Source organism: Petromyzon marinus, chromosome 1, assembly GCF_048934315.1.
Source record: "Petromyzon marinus isolate PM22_M1 ecotype Great Lakes invasive population chromosome 1, UKy_Petmar_22M1.pri1.0, whole genome shotgun sequence".
NCBI lineage: Eukaryota > Metazoa > Chordata > Hyperoartia > Petromyzontiformes > Petromyzontidae > Petromyzon > Petromyzon marinus.
The window spans coordinates 37,543,507-37,569,170 of record NC_133667.1 but is presented as its reverse complement, the minus strand read 5'-3'; the positions used below and the strand labels follow the sequence as shown (position 1 = coordinate 37,569,170).

The following is a 25,664-nucleotide window of genomic DNA, read 5'->3' as shown; positions in this document are numbered from 1 at the left end:
AAGTTCACTGGAACAGTAACCTTGGTAGTAGCGATAGAAGAGTCATAAGGAGGCGACTGACTGTTGGTGAGCGAGTGATTGGTAAAGTCATGTAAGGTGCTTTGGGTTGCTGAGGAATTTGACAAAGTGCCAGGATATAGTATATGCATATACTTATCCTTATGTGATCACACACATTTTGGCAGCTCTGATCACACTCAAGCCAAATAAATGGGAACATCTCCAGGATCTGCAGCCCCCAGCCATCACAGCCACTTTTCATCATAAATTATTATGCTCGTGCAGAAACCTTCAATATGCATGGATTACGGCAAGGCTAATGGACAGATCTGACTTATGTGAGCACATGAAATATGAATATTTACCCTGCACTCTGTTGATTACTCAAGAATTCACGTTAAAAGCGCTCATTATTGTGATCTTCGGGGCAAACAGATATAAACAAAACAATAGCCTCTTGCCAGCACACAAGAGCGAAGCACATTACAATAGTGACCCTGCAGACCCTTATAGAACACTCTTCAGCCTGGCTTTCTTTTCTGTCCCAAAGCCTTGTTTTACTCCAAACAGCTCTTATTATTACATAAAGCACAACTTTGACCAGTGGAGAAATGTCATATCTGGGGTGATGCGCTCCATTGATAGACTTCAATGTAAAGCAATAAGGACGATTCGTAATCCAGCACTCACTGATTCACTCGATGCACTTGCTCACCGGTAGTCCGTCAGCCCCCTATCACTCTTCTATCACTACTACCATAATTACTGCTTCAGTGAATGTCATTCTGATTCCTCCTCTGATGTTGAGGAGCCGGTCTACCAGACTGACTGTTTCGTCTCATCCACGCTGTGTTCAACTACCACGCTGCAGGTCACAGCACTTCCCTCACACTGCTCCACTTTGGAATTCACTACCATCATCTCCTTTCCCAAGCTCTTATAATTACCTTGCAGAAACGTGTTAATTATTATCTATTACAACTCTGAGAGCACTGTTTGTTGCTGGCCACTTGGACATATCAGGCCTTTGAAAATGTGCTTAGTAACTCTGTTACTAAGTGTATTTGCTAATCATGAAACACACCAAACATATGCAAGCAGATGCACAGAGACCATTCCATTCAGATCCTCTTGCTTCACGATTCGAAATAGAGATTTAAACTAGAGACACTGCCAATGAGCAAAACGTTGGAACAAGTGGGTACAAATCTATTTGAAAGAAGCGTGCTGCATAATGAGCCATCGTTAAGTGAGTCCGTGCGTGTAAACGCGTGTGCGAGTTCACTGTGCGTGCTTGTGAGTGCCGGCCTGGGAATGGCGGCCTGGCTGGGCGGCCACAACCCTGCGCCTTTATGGCGGCGCTCGGGATTAGTTAAATGAGGCCGTGCAGCTCGCGACACAAAGGGCATTGCAGACGGAGAGGCACCCTCGCTCCCACACGCAGCCAGCGGGGACTTAATGCATTATTCATGTAGGGAGTTCCATTAATTCGGAAACACACAAACATACATCACACTATCCAAATGAAACACTTGACCTCCTGTGAAAACACTGTAGGAGATTGGTTTTAAAGGGGGCTGATCCAGTGACTGAAGCATAATCTTAGTCTTTGGGAAGGGCCCAGGGCAAACAGTGACACGAGGGCATGTGTCCTAAACACATTCCCATGCACAAACCTGGAAATGGGTGCCAGCTCGTACTATCTCCCATCCTTATGCCAATAAGTATCTTTATCATTAATGACACATTTAACAGTATGTATCAATTACACATTTAAAATTAAACGTGACTCAATAAATGTTTTATTCAACTGCTATTTTTGTTTTTAAATATTCACCTTTCATTTTCACCAGGGTGTTATATATATGCATCTACAACTATAGAGATCAAGAAAACCTTTTAAATAATAAAACCAAAATAGTCAAATAAAAACAATCTGATGGATTGGCTCGGTACAGTTTAGGGAAAAAAGTATTTGATCCCCTCCTGATTTTGTACGTTTGCCCACTGACAAAGAAATGATCAGTCTATAATTTTAATGGTAGGTTTATTTGAACAGTGAGAGACAGATTAACAACAACAAAAATCCAGAAAAACGCAGTAAAAAATGTTATAAATTGATTTGCAATTTAATGAGGGAAATAAGTATTTGACCCCCTCTCAATCAGAAAGATTTCTGGCTCCCAGGTGTCTTTTATACAGGCAACGAGCTGAGATTAGGAGCACACTCTTAAAGGGAGTGCTCCTAATCTCAGCTTGTTACCTTTATAAAAGACACCTGTCCACAGAAGCAATCAATCAATAAGATTCCAAACTCTCCACCATGGCCAAGACCAAACAGCTCACCAAGGATGTCAGGGACAAGATTGTAGACCTATACAAGGCTGGAATGGGCTACACGACCATTGCCAAGCAGCTTGGTGAGAAGGTGACAACAGTTGGTGCGATTATTCGCAAATGGAAGAAACACAAAAGAACTGTCAATCTCCCTCGGCCTGGGGCTCCATGCAAGATCTCACCTCGTGGAGTTGCAATGATCATGTGAACGGTGAGGAATCAGCCCAGAACTACAAGGGAGGATCTTGTCAATGATCTCAAGGCAGCTGGGACCATATTCACCAAGAAAACAATTGGTAACATACTACGCCGTGAAGGACTGAAATCCTGCAGCGCCCGCAAGGTCTCCCTGCTCAAGAAAGCACATATACATGCCCGTCTGAAGTTTTCCAATGAACATCTGAATGATTCAGAGGACAACTGGGTGAAAGAGTTGTGGTCAGATGAGACCAAAATGGAGCTCTTTGGCATCAACTCAACTCGTCGTGACTGGAGGAGGAGGAATGCTGCCTATGACACCAAGAACACCATCCCCACCGTCAAACATGGAGGTGTAAACATTATGCTTTGGGGGTGTTTTTCTGCTAAGGGGACAGGACAACTTCACCGCATCAAAGGGACGATAGACGGGGCCATGTGCTGTCAAATCTGGGGTGAGAACCTCCTTCCCTCAGCCAGGGCATTGAAAACGGGTCGTGGATGGGTATTCCAGCATGACAAACACACGGCCAAGGCAACAAAGGAGTGGCTCAAGAAGAAGCACATTAAGGTCCTGGAGTGGCCTAGCGAGTCTCCAGACCGTAATCCCATAGAAAATCTGTGGAGGCAGCTGAAGGATCGAGTTGCCAAACGTCAGCCTCGAAATCTTAATGACTTGGAGAAGATCTGCAAAGAGGAGTGGGACAAAATCCCTCCTGAGATGTGTGCAAACCTGGTGGCCAACCATACGAAACGTCTGACCTCTGTGATTGCCAACAAGGGTTTTGCCACCAAGTACTAAGTCATGTTTTGCAGAGGGGTCAAATACTTATTTCCCTCATTAAAATGCAAATCAATTTATAACATTTTTGACATGCGTTTTTCTGGATTTTGTTGTTGTTATTCTGTCTCTCACTGTTCAAATAAACCTACCATTAAAATTATAGACTGATCATTTCTTTGTCAGTGGGCAAACTTACAAAATCAGCAGGGGATCAAATACTTTTTTCCCTCACAATCACAAGATTTTAGTTCAAATCTTGGTAGGGGGTTAACTCGGCCTCGGCTCATCATCCTTCCGGGGTCGATAACATTGATACCACTTAATGTAGAAATCAACAGAGGTTGTCCTAAGGATAGACTCACCCACACCATAGGAATGTGGAATTTCTACCACTGGCTCAGGGATGAGCACCACCTTAATGCTCATTTAAGTAGGAAATCACTGCCTTTTGGCATCAGTGTAAAGTGTGATCTATAACTCTAAGCCAGCCAATCTTTATGCCATCTCGGCCCTGAAAGAATATGGTCCACATCGTCTCCATATGTTTGTACATGTTAAGGCAGTATTAACAAGGAACGTGGTGATTTTCAAATATTGATTGTACCTGTGGTACAACTGCTAAAGCAGTCCTCTAATTTTGTTGTCAAGCATCAGGGTTTCTGATGTTAATTGTCTGTGTTGAAGATGGCTTGAGTGTAGAAATACTGCACCACAACGGAATGCAATGACTAAACGAATCCGTGTCATAATCGTGAGATATATCCAATGGTGATTGTGTGATCTGGCGAGACAAGAGTCATATGGGCAGTCATGTACCTCTGCTGCAGTGCACATTGTAGCTAGGAGAGGGCGCCCGTGTCTATGCAGCCAGCATGTAAGGCAGGCAGGAGGGTCGTGCATGTGGCATGTTGTGGAAAGACCCGTTGGATTTTTTATAGGGTCACTACCTTTTCCACAGACCAAAATCAAGACATATTTCTCAGTCAGCCAAGGTGTATCAGAACTGTGCACGTGTTAAACTGACAATAATACCACAACCACATCTCGGTAGAGTCAATTTCTGCCACCTGAACACAGTTGCGGTGAAACGTGGATATTCGGGTTGGCACAAAGGGCCTTCATTACCTATGTGACTGTCCCAATCAAACCCAAACAGGTGACAACCATAGTAGCTGAGCACAGGCCCAAAGCCCCCCCCCCCCCCAAACTTCAAGCGCCCAGCAGCAAACAGCACTATCAAATTTATAATAAAGGTTTTTGGGTTAGATGGCGTTATTTATAAATGTGTCGCAACCCTCCACCACCCGACATGGCCAATCAGTAAAAAAATGTCACGTTGACAAAAGATAAATCGTCCACTACTTTAGCCCACCAGTATGTTGAAGAGTGGATCTACAACATTTACAATTTGAGTACGACTTTTCGCTGGAAATTACATCCAGTATCTTCGGGAGATTTGCCGGAAAAGTGAAGCCATCCACCTGCTTCCGGTCTTAAATAGTGCAAGATGACGTCATCATTGTTGAACCCCATCACGTTTCGAGATCACAGGCGGAGGTGGGGGTGTATGCAATTATGTAATAGATCAGTAATCAGCCACTTAGCATGTGGCTCACCTGTAAAGAATTGCAATGTGTTGTGTATTTACTACTATGACCTAAGAATGTCTGTGTCCCGCGTGTGACATCACTCCACGTCGGCCAGCCGCCTCATTAATAAACATGAACAGGTGACGTCCTCCACATGGACCCCCCCCCCGACCTCATTAATAACCATGAGCAGGTGACGTCACTCCACATCCAGCAGCCCCCCTCATTAATAATCATGAAGAGGTGACATCTTCCAAATGGACACCCCCCCCCCCCCCATTAATAAAAAAATAGCGGGTGACGTGACTCCACATGGGGGGGGGGCGAGGCGCCTCCTCCGCCCTCCTCGGCGTCAACTTAAAACCCTCACTACAAAGGCAGAACCCTCACGTCACGTGATCTCCGTAGCGTTATGAAGACATAGAAGTAAAAAGGACGTCATGACGAACAAGGGATTATAACCTTAAAATGAAATAGGTCTGTGTCACCGCGGCCTTACAAATTGCACACGAAATTATGTAATGGATATATCACGTTGCGGTCTGCTTTTCACTTGCAAGTTTCAGATTTACTGAAATACACCTGTCCTTGGACGGGCAAAAGGCTAGTTGCTTAATAATACGCTTACAGTGTTAAACTGAGCACTATCAAAGTTACAAGAGGTAAGAGTTAACACATTTCTTAAATTCAGCAAGGTTGTAAGATTAACACAAATTAATGAGCAACAATGTGGATAAATAAGCATCAAAATCAATAAGCAGACAATATACTTCCTTCACGTATCTGTACCTCCACAAAAATATAAGCAAGCCTTACTCTACTGATGATAAATTTAATGTCGAAACTGGTCTCTATTTTGCTTGTGTAGAACCAATGCTTCTGAAACTATGGAAGTGGAAGTGATGCGCCGCTTCCCTGTGGGGGCATGTTTATGACATCACACCACCTATTTAAGGCCTAAGACTGGAGGTTTTCACAATTCTGGTGATCACCTGACGAACAGCAAAACGTCAGACTACCCAATTGCTAAATGTGTGTATTACTCCCCAACATACCGGTGCTCTGAAGCAGGAATAAATCGCCATAGTTATTCATGGCATGCATTTGATTTGGCTGTGTCGGTGGGGGGAGGGTGTACAACACACATTAGCATTTTACTCACGTGAAAACAAATTATGATGACTCAAATTGGTCACAAAAGCCTCCGTGTTAGAGTGAGCAGTGTTGTGACATGCACTATGGTGGTTAAACGCAGTGTGTATGAGATGAAACAGTCTCATAGACCGAGTCCTCAACATGGGTGGAGGAATCAATGATTGACATTCGTGGTAGTAGCGACAGAAGAGCAATAATGAGGCGACTGACCGCCGGTGAGTGAGTGAGCGAGAAAATGGTGTAAGTCAGCGAGTGCCAGATCATCAATCAATCTGACTGCGATGCATTGGATTCTATAAAGCTATTAATTATAGCAAGGTAAGATTTGATACTGTATAGCCAAAACTGGCACAGAAATATAAACCAACATAAAAATTGCCTTCACTCTTCACTTTTTACATTGTGGCACTGATTTTTTTTTTCAATCCACAAATGTAAACAACTACACAGCTGTAGAGTCTCCGGGGCAGCACTTAAATAAGCCACGTATTCTCAAAACATTAATCACTTTCCAGCCCTTGGTGGCTGTACACTGAAAGTCACAGGAGAACACAGCTCTAATACACATAGAGCAAGACAGCTAAGTGGCCCATGGTTGTACAGGGGTTAAGGCATCCACAGGGGTTAAGGAAGCCTAGTTACACACATCACATAGGGGTTAAGCAGAGGCACTTATACAAATGCTATGTAGCATGACGGCCAGATATCCATTACACAGATGGCACAGGAGTCTACAGATATACAACATCAGGGACAGCAAAGTATTTTCTGCACAAAATAAACAGAACACTTAAACCAAGGCTCCATTCTTCACAGCTCCTTTTGTGTCTGAATACCTGTGCTCATGCCCTGCCACAATAGTGCGCAGCTAAATCCAGCATTTTACAGTGGGGCCATTAAATTTGCATGCTGCACCACATGAATATGCAGGAGGTTCTGCAAAACATTCATTTGCATAACCACTGCCAGGGCCATTTAAATAAGACTCTCATTTGCACATCACTAATTCGGCCAATTAAGCGTGTGGCAGCAGCACTACAACTGGAGGTCCGAATTAAAATTTAACTAACCCCGGCGCAACACGGGGACCCTCTCACAATTAAATAAGAGTGATGGCCGCTCTCGGGCGCACAGCCGCCGCTGCTGCTGTGGGCACGCCCTGGCGAACGGGCCGCCGGGGCCCTACTGCCCGCCGGGATTGGCCACAGAAAGCCGCCCACGACTCAGCAGAGCTCTCATTAATTCTTATTTATTGCCATAAGAGGAAATGCTTAAACATCTAAAAGCCCATCAGTGCTGCATGCCACAAGAGGCTCAACTTTCGTTCGCATTGAATAATAGAGCAACGTGGATTGTTTAACCTGAACTGCACTTGAATGTTCGTGGTGAAAACCGCACAATTAGAGGCCAAAAGTGAAGGCAAGAGAGAATGATAACATAACTAAGCAAACAATATGCCTCTTTCACATATCTGTCCCTCATCATAACACATTTAAGTACTTTTTTGTACATCCAATCAGCCATACAGCCTTCTGGGAATGCATCAATTCAGCAGCACTGGCTCAACACAAGCAAACTCTGCATAAAATAAAAAAATGGAAGCACTATGAGACCTCCTTTGCCAGTAGCAAGGTATAGTAATAGGTTTTTACCCTTTAATCTGGCACCAAATCTGGTGCCAGTAGCAAGATATAGTAATAGGTTTTTACCCTTTTACCAGTTTTGGTGCCAGATAAAAGGGTAAAAACCTATTACTATATCTTGCTACTGACAAAGGAGGTCTCAGTGTAAATGCTTACCCCGCGCTCTCAATACTCTGATAGTGCGCTGTTTTTGAGTTGTATGCCTTTTGGCGTCATCTGGTCCAACACCAGTGGAGACTAGGCTCTAAGAAAAGCCATCTCGGGTGTGGACCAATCAATTTCAAGGACAGTGCATATCATTATCATAGTTGTCTCTTTTTGTTTGCATTTTGACTGCTTGTGTTGTGGTTATTGCAAACATGATCCCTTGTATAAAGGTGTCAATTTTGGTGCCAGATAAAAATGGTAAAAACCTATTACTAAAATGTAAGCAGTCATGCTTCTTCCCTCCCACTGCTCGACTGTGGAACTCCCTCCCATCATCATCTCATTCTCCAAGCTCCTATAGCCTTGCTCAATTCAAGAAACAAGTTACACTCTTCTCTATTACAATTTTGATAGTATACTCTTTGGTTCTTTCGGTAAAGTCACGTAGGTAGAAAAATAAAATAAAATAAAAAATAATATATCACGACGTTTCGATCGCAACACAAACGGTCGTCCTCAGGCAGAAAAAATAATACAGCTGGATTCCTGCAGTCACGAAAGCTTCAAATCAAGATTGACCTTTGATAGTGCTGTTCCGTTCTGATATTTTGGGTCTTTGGGCCTCTGCTCATCAACTATATGAATGTGCCCACATCTTGGGCACATCACTGTACTCACCACTGCCCTATACCTTTACAGATAGTGTGCAGTGCACCCAACACTGCTCCCTTACCTCTAGTGGAGTGAAGAGTGCACACACAGCCACACTGATATCACCACTCTTCAACACCTTCATGTCCTTACGCAGAGTCTGCTCCACCGTAAGTCCTGCATGTACACAATGCCCGACCATTCGTGGTTGAGAGTGAAATTCCTCTACACATCGTAAAGAAGTACTGTACTCTAGCTGCACTGCTCACAATGATGCTTGCGCGAAATAATACACACAACATCTTTCCTCCATCTTGTCTCCCACGCAGCCCATTGTGGGTCCCATGTTCCCAGCATCAGTCAGGCAGTCTCAGGTTCAGTTGCTAAATTTTTCTTACATTTACTTTTTCATTCTATACATTGACTGTATAAGTTATATTCAACACTGTAGAAAATATAAATCATATTTTGCATAAAAAATACTTACTCTTTTATGTTTGCAATCATATTGCAAACCCTATTTTTCCCATATGGCTTTGAGTTTGCAGATTGCAGAGCTACTCATTGTGGCTATTTTTCAAGAATTAACTACCTGCGATGGGCAAGGTTTTGGTGTACTGTACTAACATGACTGTGTTCACGCAGTTTGCTAGGAGAATTCTGCAGGGGGTATGGGAAGGCAGGGGAGGTGTACCAGACACGTCAAACTTGGCAGCGTGGAGTGTGATGAAGGTGTCGTGGCTTGGAGGCAGCAGTGGGAAGCGGCGCCGTAACTCATCAAGCACCTCCCGGTCACGCGTGGTCACGCGCCCGGCCTCCACCCTCATGTCCACGCAGTCCACCACGATAGCAGCTAAAGCAGCAGCGCATAGAACCACAGCAAAGCGCAATGTAACACAACACACTACAGCGGACGCCTCAGCGGAAGAGCGGGCGGCTTGCGATCGGAAGGCTGGGAGTTCAATCAATCAATCTTTATTTTAAGAGCCAATATCGCCCTCAATAAAGTAAGCATCAGTGCACATTACAACAGAACGTGAACAGTACAGGAGCATGCAGCAACAAGAATGAAAAAGACCTGTCACGACCCAGCGGCTAACACCAACTAAGCAAAATAAAGTGCAACCACAAGAAAAACAAAGTGCAACCGCGTGCAACAAATATAAAATAGCATAAGATAGTTCACACCCTCATTGGGGAGTTGACTCCATCCATCATCCCTGCAGGGTCGATAAAATAGGTACTACTTTTTGGGGAAGATCACGGTGGTTGTGCTAAAGAGAGGCTTAGCTCTACAATTAGAGATAGGTACTGCCTCAATTCTCATTTGAGAAAACATTACTTTGACTTGACTTTTGTACACCACTGTACAACATCATGGTTAGCAAATTACTTTTATTAGAAAATGCATATTGGAGAATGTATTGTACACTATTTTACATTCACTTCAGAGATTGTTGTCCATGCTAATTTTAATAAGAGACAGATATAGTTCAAATGAACTGCATTAACTCTACAACATTTAACTAAATTGTAATTACCCTGGACTCTTGAAAATTAATAGATGGATCTTGAAGGGGTACCACAATTCTTTATAAACAAAATGTGAGTGAATAGTTACTATTACCAGCTCAGAAAGCACACCAACAAGTTCCACCACAATGGCAATCATATCACAATGGACAGAGAGGAGATCTTGTCACCTTTGCCAAACTACAAACATCTGGATATGTGAATAATTCGGTGTCACATTTGAAAACGTCAGAGAACATCAGAAGTTTTAGACAAAATAAATAAACAACCAATATATACTTTTATAAAAATATAAAAGTATATTTTACACATTCCACCAGTCTTCTGGGACTGCATAATTAACACAATTTTACAAAAAAAATCATAATTTGTCATCACAAACTTGGCAGCAATACAAAGCTGCCGAGTCGAACAAGTGGAGCCGTAGTGCCAAGTGACTTTGGGGTGATGTTGTGCATGGTGTGTGTGCTGGGCTGGATAGCTACCGGCCAGCATGGTGGCACACGTGAGGTCAAGGAGGTGTGGGGCTTGAAGAAGCATGGCTGCCCCCACTAGGGAGGCGCAGGACCCTACAGGCTCCACCGTAACACAGCAGCCTGGTGAAGGCGGACGCTCCAAACGATGGTGGTCAATCACCTCCACCACGGCAGGTTCCAGCTCTGTGTCCATACTGGCCACACACCACAGCAAAGCAATCATCCAGCATGCCATCGTGCATTGCCGTAACCACACACCACACTATTTACACACCATATCAGCCACACACATTGCACCAATTACACACCGCATCAACCACACCCCGCACCAACGACACCCTTCACCTATCATATACCACACCAGCTACTCACTCCACTGACCATTCACCGTACCGACTACATGTAACACTATTTACACACTGCACCAGACCTACAAATCCACCAGCTTAACACCACAGCAACCACGCACAGCATCAGCCATAAACTACACCATGATGACGACAAACCACATCATGCACACCACACAGCCAACACACCAGACCAGACACATGACACCCTCACACAACCCAATCTAAGAAGCCCCACACAAGTCATACAACAAGAATACGTGCACAAAAGAAAACGATTTAATTATAATATGCTGAAATGGAAAAGCGAGAATATAATAAAAGACATGGAATACAGATAGTACCTTTAAATTTACAACAATGAATGAAAGTTATAAATTAGCATAGCATCATATTTCGGAACAATACACACAAGTTGACTAAAGACTTATTCAAAAGATTTCCTGCTCAAATGAACATTGAGGACATGTTAATGTCCTGTTTACAGCCCTCCTGAAGCCCTCTGATGGCTAGCAGACTTAGAAATTGGCATTTAGCTCCTGCACGTATTGCCATACATAAGAGTAGAATAGCCAGTGGTGGAAACGCCACATTCCTATGGCAGGCGAGTCTCGCCCTAGAACAACCACTATTGACTTCCCTACAGAGTAGTTCTCTTAATCGAGCCTGAAAGAATGATGGGCTATTGAACTCACAGCCTTCCGACTGCAAGCGGCACACTCTACCACTAAGCAACAATGCCGGATGGTAACGTATGCATTTTTTTTTGGAAAACCATTGAACGTTTATGATGGTGCGAAGAGTCCGTGTGGATCACTGCTCACTGTGGAAGGAGGTTGTGGTCGACGAGAGTGAGGGTGAGCTTCTGGCGAACGTGCAGGGTGTGCAGGCTGGCCTCGTCGCGGAAGGTGAGGGCTGCAGGAGACAGACCCAGGCTCCCGAGCAGGCGACACACATCGGGGCGCAACGGGAGGTCTTCGCGTGAAATGTTCAGCACCGGTATGTGCACCACATGAGTGCCGGCAGGGCGAGTCTGGGCAGTGGTAAGATAGGGTGACCAGGCCAGTGTGTAGGATGTGCTATATTCATGTGGACCACATGGTTTTGTTTTGTAAAACAGTTACTCAGCACGGGGCCCAAAGGCCCAAAACCAAGCAGTGAAACACGTTTCCTGAATTGAGCATAGATATTCTAAGGTTTTGGAGGCAGTCACCATCCAACAACAACAGAGGGCGGAGGAGAAACACTCACAATAAGGAGCGGACCTGCGGGTGGCTAAAACGCAGACAGCTGGCACAGTGGGGGCACAGGTGGTGCATCTGTCAGTAATCTCAGACAGTTAATCCAAAATATTTATATTTGATTCGTGAGCTCCTATCAGCAGGCCTTCGACATTTCGTGGCCTCAAAGTGCACCTAGTTTGGCACCAGCGCTGTAGTGACATCACCACCAATTATTGGTGAATGTTTCAGTTTCAGTTTATTTTATTGTTGTTATTGTAACTTGCAGCATGGTGGTTGAACACATTATTGCAGGAGTCTCGTAGGCCGAGTCCTCATCATGGATGGACGAATCAATAAGTAAACTTAACATGCACAGTAACCATGATAGTAGTGATAGAAGAGTGATTGTATGAGTGATTAAGTGGGTGGCTGATTAAGTGGACGAGTGAGTGGGTGAGTGTGTTGTTTTGACTTGCAATATTGTGGTTGGTTGAAGACACTGTGCATTAAATGAAAGTCATTCTGGTAGCCAGATATGTCTGATATACCAATGTGATGAATATCGATGTGCATTGGAAACCAGTGTTCTTCATTCACCAAACCCTGATCTGAATGCCCTCAAGAGTAATGCACACTGTTGAAACTTTATGTCACAAACTTCTCAACACTATAGAATGTTAATGGCTTAGCAGCAGCTGACAGCCAAACCAAATGAGTGTTGGCAGATATAATTTATGTTTTTCTTGAAATAAGATTTAAATGTTTTGGACCACAGCATAACTTTTTAATTTTCTTTGTAGGCACCCTGCCTCGTTATCTAATTAGAGCCTGCAGCAGTAGTCAGGCCTCATTACCAGCCTTACTACTGTACACGCACACATACAGCCCAGCTCCGGCTCTATGCGGTACACGCAAACACACCCAAAATATACACACACACTCCTAGCAAGACGAAGATCTCCCATATGACCATAACAGAATGTTGGAGCCATATGAGAGCAGCAATAAATGCTAACACGGTGCATGAAGTGGGTGGTGTGGCTAATACCATGCCTGAACACCTTTGTCTTCTGCGTGGTGATGTTAACACACTGCACCAAGGAGTCATTTCAGGCCAAGTCTACCTAGGGGAGGCCCAGGACCAGTTCAGATATTCCTCACCGATGTTGGGCATGAGTGGGAATTGAACTCTGTTTGCCAGGTTCGTAACAGTGCACTAACCGCTGTGCTACTGCCCCCGAAACGCACTCAAACTCACACACATTATACATAGAAACATACATGTGAGTGTACCTCAAGTATACACGCAATTTACATACATGTATGCCATAAATATACAGCACGTATATCCAATACACACGGACAAACATGCATGCACATGCCGACATAAAACAAAGTGTCTGTCCCATAAACAATCACAACAAGCACGAGTGCACACACCATCAATAAAATTATGCGAACAATATACACACAACCCTGCAAACATGTAAGGCCATTTGGAAGCATAAACAATTTCGCAAATAGCTTAACCAGGCCCTATAGCAGCCACACGCGATGATTGACAGCATTCCGGAGAAAGCTATACACCTTCTGAAGAAATAACTAATGTAGTGTCTCAATAAACAGTTCCATCTCAGCCTGATTAAGTGGCTTACACTATTACTAACTCTATCTAGAAGCAATTTAGCTTCATCTCCTCCCATCTCTGATCAGGCACTGCGATCACTGCAGCTAATGGGGCTTGAAAACACTCGTGGGGCTTTTTAATTTTTTTGCTACAAAAACCACTTTGTCTCCTTCAATCAGTCTAATTTCCCAGAAAAGTTTTCCCTCGTAAAACATCACATTCGACTAATTATAATGGACGTGATCGGGATGTTGCCAGCCCAGTGAAATCTACACCACAGTATCATGCACACCACCCCATGCAGCATCATGAACACCACCCCATGCAGCATCATGCACACCACCCCATGCAGCATCATGCACACTACACCATGTAGAACCATGTACACTACACGATGCAGCAGAAACATCTTGCACACCACACCATACAGTGAGGGAAAAAAGTATTTGATCCCCTGCTGATTTTGTACGTTTGTCCACTGACAAAAAAATGATCAGTCTATAATTTTAATGGTAAGTTTATTTGAACAGTGAGAGACAGAATAACAACAAAAACATCCAGAAAAACGCATGTCAAAAATTTTATGAATTGATTTGCATTTAAATGAGGGAAATAAGTATTTGACCCCTCTGCAAAACATGACTTAGTACTTGGTGGCAAAACCCTTGTTGGCAATTACAGAGGTCAGACGTTTCTTGTAGTTGGCCACCAGGTTTGCACACATCTCAGGAGGGATTTTGTCCCACTCCTCTTTGCAGATCTTCTCCAAGTCATTAAGATTTCGAGGCTGACTTTTGGCAACTCGAACCTCCAGCTCCCTCCACAGATTTTCTATGGGATTAAGGTCTGGAGACTGGGTAGGCCACTCCAGGACCTTAATGTGCTTCTTCTTGAGCCACTCCTTTGTTGCCTTGGCCGTGTGTTTTGGGTCATTGTCATGCTGGAATACCCATCCACGACCCATTTTCAATGCCCTGGCTGAGGGAAGGAGGTTCTCACCCAAGATTTGACGGTTCATGACCCCGTCCATCGTCCCTTTGATGCGGTGAAGTTGTCCTGTCCCCTTAACAGAAAAACACCCCCAAAGCATAATGTTTCCACCTCCATGTTTGACGGTGAGGATGGTGTTCTTGGTGTCATAAGCAGCATTCCTCCTCCTCCAAACACGGCGAGTTGAGTTGATGCCAAAGAGCTCCATTTTGGTCTCATCTGACCACAACACTTTCACCCAGTTGTCCTCTGAATCATTCAGATGTTCATTGGCAAACTTCAGACGGGCATGTATATGTGCTTTCTTGAGCAGGGGGACCTTGCGGGCGCTGCAGGATTTCAGTCCTTCACGGCGTAGTGTGTTACCAATTGTTTTCTTGGTGACTATGGTCCCAGCTGCTTTGAGATCATTGACAAGATCCTCCCGTGTAGGTCTGGGCTGATTCCTCACCGTTCTCATGATCATTGCAACTCCACGAGGTGAGATCTTGCATGAAGCCCCAGGCCGAGGGAGATTGACAGTTCTTTTGTGTTTCTTCCATTTGCGAATAATCGCACCAACTGTTGTCACCTTCTCACCAAGCTGCTTGGCAATGGTCTTGTAGCCCATTCCAGCCTTGTGTAGGTCTACAATCTTGTCCCTGACATCCTTGTAGAGCTCTTTGGTCTTGGCCATTGGTGGAGAGTTTGGAATTTGATTGATTGATTGCTTCTGTGGACAGGTGTCTTTTATAAAGGTAACAAGCTGAGATTAGGAGCACTCCCTTTAAGAGTGTGCTCCTAATCTCAGCTCGTTGCCTGTATAAAAGACACCTGGGAGCCAGAAATCTTTCTGATTGAGAGGGGGTTAAATACTTATTTCCCTCATTAAATTGTAAATCAATTTATAACATTTTTGACATGCGTTTTTCTGGATTTTGTTGTTGTTATTCTGTCTCTCACTGTTCAAATAAAGCTACCATTAAAATTATAGACTGATCATTTCTTTGTCAGTGGGCAAACGTACAAAATCAGCAGGGGGTCAAATACTTTTATCCCTCACTGTACATATCATACCACGCAGAATTATGAAAAGCACACCACACAGCATCATATACACCACACCATGCAGCATCATGCATATCACACCACTAAGCATCATGCAAACCACACAGTATCATGCTTGTAGAAAGAGGGCAATTATTAAAGGAAAACGACGATTAACGTTATGAAATAAAGAGGAGAATAAAGGCAGAGTGAGTGCTTTTAAATATAACAAAGATTATAATAAGCACATGAATTAGTGCAGCAGCATGTGCAGCTTCGTAACATCATCCAAACTGTTCAGAAAAGTGAGTGGGCTTGTGCAGGACATATCATGGCTCGAAGGGATATGATCGACGATAGTTAACAATGACGGGGTGGCCGACAAAGAATGGAACCAGAGGAAGTCAGCTGAGAAAATGGAGTGATGAGATCAGTTAATGTGCAGGGCCTAGTTGGATTTGTTGCACTGCGAAATCTTGAACAAGACAATGGCATCAGCGTTGTATATACCTTAGTGTTTACAGCAGCCTGTCCACTACAATACATGTAAATACATTCATACGGTGGCAACGTGGCTAGCACTGTACGGAACGCACGTAGATTACGGGGTTAAGGGAGAGTTTCGCATTACGGTGTCAGCATGGCGAACCTTGGCAAGAAAGTGTGCGTAGGCAAGCGCACACACGGTCGAGTCCAAGTCGCAAGCCTCATTTCCCAGCACAGCGTGCACACGCACCACTCCCCCACTCGCTGCCCCGGCCTCCCCGTCGTCCCCAGCGTTTATCACGCGTTTCTCTGCACAACCGGCTCCACCTCGGGCCAACACCTCCTGCAGGGAAGGAGGAGGCACACGCGACACTGGGATTGCAATCAATGGCACATTAAAAAATAAATGAGTCACGTAATGAAATGCAAACCGTCGTCGTCAAAGACAGAGAGGATGAAACGACGACGGATGAGCAATGATCACGTGAGCAATACAAGAGGGAGAATGGGGAATGATAAAGAGGCTAAACGAGATAATGCACCAATAACACAAGGTACACTTACACACTTGCGTTACCTTCAATTTAATACAAATCACGGAGTAGTGTGAATTATGAGAAAAAAAAATCACTCATATCTTAGATGGATTTTTCTCGATATAACTATGCATGTCAAGTAGAGTTTCTCTTGTGTAAGTAATGAGATTTGGTTATGGGACTAAAAATAATATAATTGACACCATAGTAAGAAATGTGTGGAGGATCATAGACATTTGATTTAAGCTGGAAGAATAAATGAGTTGCCAAGTTATTTTTCATAGGTGTCCAGCCCAAGCTGGGGTCAGCATTGGCGGAAAATTACAGAGGAAGTCACATAGGCAGATACATTGAACTATCACATATAAATACGAACAAAAAACAGAATATAGTAAAACAAATTACAGGAATAGTTAAAACAATATACAAAGAAAGAATACATTACAATTGCAACATTCTCAAACTTTAGAATGCAAACTCACAGAGAGCTAGCCAGGAAGTGCTGAGTAATAACAGGGAGTGAGGGACACAGAAGACACTCTAGTAAGCAAGGGAGAGACACAAAAAGTCATGACCAACCTGAGATGTTTGAAGAGAGATAATCATAATAACTGTCCTTTATACGGTGTCAGTCATGCAAATTGAACCGCTAAACGATGCAGGATTTGTAACGCGCATGGAGGTTTGCACCGCAGAGAATCAGGGAAGGCAGCCAGAACCAGAGCCAACAATTGCTCAAGCTCTGTTTCCTATCATGGGATGTTTGGTGATCTCCATTCATTAATGTGTTTATACACGTGCGAGGAAACCACAGTAACCAGAAAAAACACACGCCTGCTGGGGGGGGGGGGATAACACTCAATCCCCATCGTGATGAAAGTTCATAGACTTCCAGAACTGTCATATCCTCCGAAGCCTGAAGATGACAACCGTCAGACCCATGGGTAGGGAGGGAGTTTGACGAAGTGGTGTGATCCACCAACCCTCGAAGTACCAGACGGAAATGGAGAATTGATGATATCCAGCATAGCTGGAGATAGCAAAAGATAACAAGGGATAGCCAGAGCTAGCCAAGGATAGCTGGGGATATCTAGGAATAACCATGGATAGTCAGATAACCAGGAATAACCGGGGAAAGCTGAGGAGAGCCAGATAGTGTTTCGTTTGTCGTCCTTCCCCCACACATCCGAGTAGCACGGTTGACTAAAGAAGTTCAACATACATACAAAATATAGTCAGGGATAGCTTGGGATATGCAGATATAGCCAGGGATAGCCGCAGATAGCCAGGGAGAGCTGGGGATAGTAAATTGCTTTGAGATAGTCAGATATAGCCCAAGATAGCTAAGGATAGTGAGATATAGTCAGGGATATCCATAGATAGCTATGGATAGCCTCTGATAACCAGGGACAGCTATGGAGGGCCACGCAGCATCCCCCCAACTCATCCCAGCCCAGATCAGCACTCATTTGTCACGACATACGGCAGCCTTCCGGGAGCGGATTCTGATGATGGCGTGAAAAAGTACCTCCACTCCCGTTAATTATACTCATCATTCACGGGCGACGGAGGGGGAGCGTAAACTTTACAAGCCCCGTGACAGCCTAAAACAATTCACTCACAACAGGAGTTTGACAAGATGAAAATTACGCCTCCATCTCTGCTATCACAGCACCATTGGAGCAATGCATTTACAACTTTCACCAAAACTAAAATGATATTTCTTTTAAATATCTAATTAGCACACCGGGCCAAAAGCCTTCATTTTATTGGCATTAGGGAAACAAATATTACGTTTATGCAATGTATTTAATATCGGAAAACAAACACATAGCACTGTACAGTCCTCACTTGGGATATAATTTGTCCTTTATAATTAACTACTCATTGCCCAATTTTCCTTCACTATATGTCCATCCAATTTACATCATGTGTTACATGTGCTGTAAATTGTACGGATAAAAAATACACATATTTGTAAATTTCAGCCAAAACCAACAAAAGAATTCACACTCATAGTTCCACTAATAACATAAACAAATCTATCATAAAAGACACCAAGTTAATGTACAAAAATAAATTATGGTTAAACCTCTTGGTGATGAAGTCACCATAGCCCATTCTTTGCTGCGCAACACTAAATGGCTTCGTGAAGAGTGGGGAATGAATTGGCGTTTATGGATTATTAACTCTCCAGCCAGCTAGAAAATGTCCTCCCACAAAACACATTATTAGTACCACAAACATCCTAAGTCGGGCATTTGTCACTGTTTATTTAGATTTGCAAACAGACAACATGGAAACGCCACGTGGGAACGGCAAACAGCATCTACGGAAACCAAAAGCACCATTGTGCACTTCCATGCAAACGTTCCCCACAGTGAACGCACGCTCGCATACTTTATAATAATAACTCAAAGTAATCATTCGCGCCGTCATGGGGAATATAAGTAAAATAAAATTAAATCCGAAGACAATACGACTCCTTGAGATATCTGAAAATACATTTTATGTTGTGTATTATTTGTTTTTGCATCGAACTAAGACCCATAATTTACCAGAGGGTCATCACCTATAAACATCGAGCGGTTCACAGGCCGATGTCGGTTCAAGCAAGCGTGACTGTTGGTGACACTGTCAAAGCCAGTCTCGTGGTTGGCTTGTTTAACGAGCACTGTTGATATTGTACACTCCCTGCATGCCGTGTGGATGACGGGATGTGTAAAAAAATCGATTTGTTATGTGACGGGACAGATATGTGGAGGCATATTATCTGATTCCATACTTAATATAACTGCTTTTGTGTTTAGTTTGTTGTCCTTTCCCCGCACCGTTGATTTGCACGGTTGGCTATATACGGTGGGAAAGAAATTCAACATATACAGTGAGGGAAAAAAGTATTTGATCCCCTGCTGATTTTGTACGTTTGGCCACTGACAAAAAAATGATCAGTCTATAATTTTAATGGTATGTTTATTTGAACAGTGAGAGACAAAATAACAAAAAAACCCAGAAAAATGCATGTCAAAAATGTTATAAATTGATTAGCATTTTAATGAGGGAAATAAGTATTTGACCCCTCTGCAAAACATGACTTAGTACTTGGTGGCAAAACCCTTGTTGGCAATCACAGAGGTCAGACGTTTCTTGTAGTTGGCCACCACAACATCTCAGGAGGGATTTTGTCCCACTCCTCTTTGCAGATCTTCTCCAAGTCATTAAGGTTTCGAGGCTGACGTTTGTCAACTCGAACCTTCAGCTCCCTCCACTGATTTTCTATGGGACTAAGGTCTGGAGACTGGCTAGGTCACTCCAGGACCTTAATGTGCTTCTTCTTGAGCCACTCCTTTGTTGCCTTGGCCGTGTGTTTTGGCTCATTGTCATGCTGGAATACCCATCCACGACCCATTTTCAATGCCCTGGCTGAGGGAAGGAGGTTCTCACCCAAGATTTGACGGTACATGGCCCCGTCCATCATCCCTTTGATGCGGTGAAGTTGTCCTGTCCCCTTAGCAGAAAAACACCCCCAAAGCATAATGTTTCCACCTCCATGTTTGACGGTGAGGATGGTGTTCTTGGTGTCATAGGCAGCATTTCTCCTCCTCCAAACACGGCGAGTTGAGTTGATGCCAAAGAGCTCCATTTTGGTCTCATCTGACCACAAGACATTCACCCAGTTGTCCTCTGAATCATTCAAATGTTCATTGGCAAACTTCAGACGGGCATGTATATGTGCTTTCTTGAGCAGGGGGACCTTGCAGGCGCTGCAGGATTTCAGTCCTTCACGGTGTAGTGTGTTACCAATTGTTTTCTTGGTGACTATGGTCCCAGCTGCCTTGAGATCATTGACAAGATCCTCCCGTGTAGTTCTGGGCTGATTCCTCACCGTTCTCATGATCATTGCAACTCCACGAGGTGAGATCTTGCATGGAGCCCCAGGCCGAGGGAGATTGACAGTTCTTTTGTGTTTCTTCCATTTGCGAATAATCGCACCAACTGTTGTCACCTTCTCACCAAGCTGCTTGGCAATGGTCGTGTAGCCCATTCCAGCCTTGTATAGGTCTACAATCTTGTCCCTGACATCCTTGGTGAGCTCTTTGGTCTTGGCCATGGTGGAGAGTGTAGAATCTGATTGATTGCTTCTGTGGACAGGTGTCTTTTATACAGATAGCAAGCTGAGATTAGGAGCACTCCCTTTAAGAGTGTGCTCCTAATCTCAGCTCGTTACCTGTATAAAAGACACTTGGGAGCCAGAAATTTTTCCGATTGAGAGGGGGTCAAATACTTATTTCCCTCATTAAAATGCAAATCAATTTATAACATTTTTGACATGCGTTTTTCTGGATTTTTTTGTTGTTATTCTGTCTCTCACTGTTCAAATAAACCTACCATTAAAGTTATAGACCGATCATTCCTTTGTCAGTGGGCAAACATACAAAATCAGCAGGGGATCAAATACTTTTTTCCCTCACTGTATACATAATACTGCTTTGCACTGGAATGCATTTCAATATTATTTCCACTTGTTCCTGTGAAATATCAAAAGTTAAACTGCAATAAATTCCCAGACACTGTCGTTATATAGTCATTACAACCATGGTCATCTAACCGCACTAGGCCTCCAATATTGTGACTTAAAAATTAATTAGCTAACAAAATGCAATTCACTACTAACCATTAAACATAACAAGGCATATTTACTCTCCATGCCTTCAGCTGACGTTCAGAATGACCCAGCTTACGTACTCAGGAATTAAACACACACACCTCACTCATACATGCCTTACTTGTATTCAACTAAACATCACACAGAGGCAAACTACAAGTAAACATCGCAAAGAGGCAAACAATACCCACATATACTGTAACTATGGTAATGACCAGTTTGTGTAGCTATTGACTTTTTAAAAGGATAATGAGCCCAGATAGAATAAAAGCTATCAGAATTATGTATAAGCAGTCAATGTTTTCATATGTGACATTACATTTTTGGTATGTACCTGTCAATCGAGATCCTAGACACTCTTCCAAATGAGATGTTCTATCTCAAGGGATTTTCCAGGTTAAACATTTTAATTATGACCAACAAATCGACGAAGTATTTGATATCATTATTATGTTTGTACTTGTTTAAATTGTTAAAACAAAAAACAATCTCTTTACATCACACCAGCATCACCAACCCCGCTGCCCATCAGTAGCCTCACCCCTGTTACATCACACGCGTGCTACGAGGTCCACACGTTCACCAACACCCAACTGTTTGGACATATGAGGAAGCGTGACACATGCAGGAAGTGGCAGGGACAGGCGCCCTGCCTGGCGGCATGACCAACAAACTCCTGCTTAAATTGATTCACGCAGCTCAGTGCCATCTATCACGGGACGGGAGTCATTAAGAAGCGATTGCGTGGCGCGTGTGGATGATGGGAGGTCGGCGCGCCTGGCTGGCTCGGCGCGAGGCCTGGGGTGGTGTAATCAGCCAGCAGCTGGCAGGGAGCGGCAGTCTCTACCCCCCACCAAAAACCAACCCACCCGCCCATCAACCTCACATCGGTTTGCTTGTCCACCTAAACCCACCACCAGGCACACACGCCTCATTGACTTGTCTTGCACCACCAGCCATTCACATACAGTCAGTTGAGCGCACGCCTTATATTTGCTCCTGCAATTGCACGTGCACTCAAGCAATTTCAAGGAATCCTTCCTGAAGATCAGAGGCTGTGAAGATCACACACAAGGGCTTGTGCATTGCGGACGATGGGACCATTAACTTCGTGACATCTTGCACTGGGGGGCACGGGCAGTTGCTTAACAGTGTTGGATTTCAATATCATGATCAAGACATGATTATGGCCAAAGTCGTTGATGGAACCACAGCTTGCAAACTCTTTATAACCTCTGCCAGATCCCGCATCCGGGTGAATTTATTTTAAAGGCACCTTTTACAACAAAGCACATGTGAATGGTTCACAGTGCAGTTCATCCAGGATTCTACAGTAACAAGACGCGTGTGCACATTGCACACCCGAGATGGATGTCATCACCTGGCAAAGAGAAGATGCCTCCTTGGTTGTGTTCAAAATGGTCTTAAATGCGCAACAAATTTTGTACTTTCAAACCAAATAGTACTTAATCACAAACGAGACCTGAAGTGGTGCTGCACTGTTTGCTCTTCGGTCTTTTTCTTTTGTATGGCATTTTTGGGGATTGCAACATATTACAAATACAGGGTGTTTCCACATGATGGACCTGATTTGAAATCGCTATATCTTTGCAACCACGAACCGCCCATGAATGAAACTCTTACCACTTGAAAGGGCGGGGCATAGCGTTTCAAATGATTACCGCGAGATGCCTCTCCCAGCGCACAAACAGCCCCTAGCCTCAGTCATTCGCAAGATGAAGACCCCGCAACACAAGGCGTTTTGTGTTCTGCAGTTCAGCAAGACTGAATCCGTAATTGCGGTGCAGCGTGCGACTAATCTGGAAGACCTCAAAAACAGAATCACAGCAGCGGTGACTTCAGTGGAAGAAGACACTTTGAGAGGCGTTTGGGACGAATCAACTATCGTATCGATGTTGTCCGTGCAGCAGGTGGAGGGCACATAGAGCATTTAGAAAATGGTTTGTAAAACTTGATTACTCATTAAACCGTTTGTAACTTTTCGTGTAATTGTAACATGTTGCTATCGTTAAATATGCTGCTTTGAAATTGGGTCCATTTTTTTGGAACACCCTGTATATGTCGAGATGTGATATCCATTCGACTGCTTCAGGAGTAGCTGTATGAATTTGTTTCAGATCGCCGTTGCATGATCCGATTTGGCAGTTGTTCACGATATGTTGCACGGTCTGAGATGTTGCACCACAGTCACAAACTGGACTCTCATTAATTTTCCATTGATGGAGAAAGTGTCCATATCTTCCATGGAGTGTCCGGATTCGATTCAAGGAGAACCAGATCTTCCTCGGTAGGCCAGATCCTGGTTGGAGGATTGTGGGGTCTCTGACGATAGATTTCTGCAGCAGGTTGGTGTTTAAATCTTGACTTACAGCTTTCGTGACTGCAAGAATTCATACTCTTTGGGTCTTTCGGTAAAGTCACGTAGATAGAAAAATAAAAAATAAAATCACGACGTTTCGATCGCAACACAAGCAATCGTCTTCAGGTGAAAAAATATAGCAGGTGAACTGCTGACCATCACCACCTAGCCAGTGAACTGGAGCACGTACACCAAGCCCTCAAGATGAATGGATATTCGGATTGCACAATCCGTAAAGCTGTCACCTCAACCGTTGGGAGAGAACCACCTGAGGATCCAATCAAAACCATCACCTTGCCATACATATGTAGTGTTGTAAAGACGAGTAAACCTCTTAGGAGGCACACTCTGTTAATTGTAATTCCATTTTCATACAGTCCTTAACACACAGAGGGGTATCCGGTCCCCTCACCCGATATCCTGAGGTACAGCCTCCGGACTCAGCATAACCTACACACAGGTCTCCTTGATACCTAAGGAGGTACAGCCTCCTAGCTTGGCGGGACTTGCACGTCTACTGCTACCCTAGCCCAGAGTCCTCCGGCTGGGACCTAGGGGAGGCTATCTGACCCACCGCTGGCCCGGTGGGTCCTGACCACTTGATACGCCGCGCCTTAGCCCTCAGAAGGGCTGGAAGGCTGGTCCAGGGTCTTAGCTAGTCTTCAGCCCGGGCTTCAGTCTTCGTGTAGGGAGAGAACTCTCCGAGCTCTCCGCGGTCACACTTCTTATACTCGTTTGTGGCCAGGTATAACCAATCCCACATTCCCACGTGGAACTAGCTGATTGGTTCTCCCCAAACTGTGGCTACGATCCACTTCACCTCGTTTGACCCCACCCGTTATGTACACCGAGGTAACGCTGCACTGCCCCCTTGATGCTTGGTGGCAATGCAGGTTACCGACACAGTGCGTGGTTAACACCTCTACACATAGCAGGGGTCACCAAAAATATTTCCAAAATCATGAGCAAACACAAGATCCAGGTTTGATTCAACATAGTACATAAAATTCGTGAAATGATCCCATCGATGAAGGATGTGATCCCTGACATGCAATACCCCGGTGTCTACAAACAAAGTTGTGCCTGCGGCAGTAGTTACATTGCAGAAACCAAGCGACATGTCTCAGACCGTGTTCGTGAACACAAGGTGGATCTGAAACACGGTAGGACTAATACCTCTGTCGTGGCTGATCATTGTTTTAACGCTGTGGGCACACATGAAATTGATTTCTCCAAGACGAAGGTACTATGCAAACCCACTGGCTATCAACAAATTTTGTTCAAGAAGCCATCCAGATATATAAAGACACAATGTCAACCGAAGAGACTGGTACAAACTGAGCATTGGAAGGACGTTATTAACCAGGTAAAGTCTTAACTGGCTGTGATCCTTACATCCTACCTGCCGATGTTAACAGTTATTTCCGACTCTCTGAGTTACATTACCTTGTTAAATGTCTTTACATTAACAGGCTAAATGTCTCATTAACACAGCCGCCGCTGCGGGAGCCATCTCACATTGACATGCTAATCTCTAATCTCTAGCAATAAAATGGCTTCTTAAGCACCGTAGTCGTGGGGCTACATTAACAGATTGACATGCTAATCTCTAGCAATACAATGGCCGAGGTATATTACTTGTAAATTCCATCTCTAGCCACGCCCACTTACCCTTGGGTTGAACCCATCTCAAACCTATATTAGATAGCCTCTTGCTGCAGTAGCTCTCTCGCTATAGTTCTCCTGCCCCAGCAGTTCGTCTGCTGTATTTTTTCACCTGAAGACGATTGCTTGTGTTGCGATCGAAACGTCGTGATTTTTTTTTTCTATCTACGTGACTTTACCGAAAGACCCAAAGAGGTTGGTGTTT

At 44.0% G+C, this 25,664-nt stretch overlaps 1 protein-coding gene across 3 annotated transcripts in view; it reads right to left on the bottom strand.

Annotated features, from left to right (window-relative positions):
- PRUNE1 (prune exopolyphosphatase 1) overlaps window positions 1-25,664 on the bottom strand; it is a 54,590-nt gene that overhangs the window by 26,767 nt on the left and 2,159 nt on the right. For 2 of the 3 annotated variants that reach the window (XM_032952366.2, XM_032952347.2), the window contains exons 2-6: window positions 16,376-16,555; window positions 11,685-11,893; window positions 10,523-10,707; window positions 9,199-9,357; window positions 8,587-8,681 (exon numbers count right to left, since the gene is read on the bottom strand). In XM_032952366.2, coding sequence (XP_032808257.1) covers window positions 8,587-8,681; window positions 9,199-9,357; window positions 10,523-10,707; window positions 11,685-11,893; window positions 16,376-16,555 — 828 coding nt within the window. The remainder of the gene's footprint in view (window positions 1-8,586; window positions 8,682-9,198; window positions 9,358-10,522; window positions 10,708-11,684; window positions 11,894-16,375; window positions 16,556-25,664) is intronic. The other variant, XM_032952356.2, reaches the window with a different exon arrangement.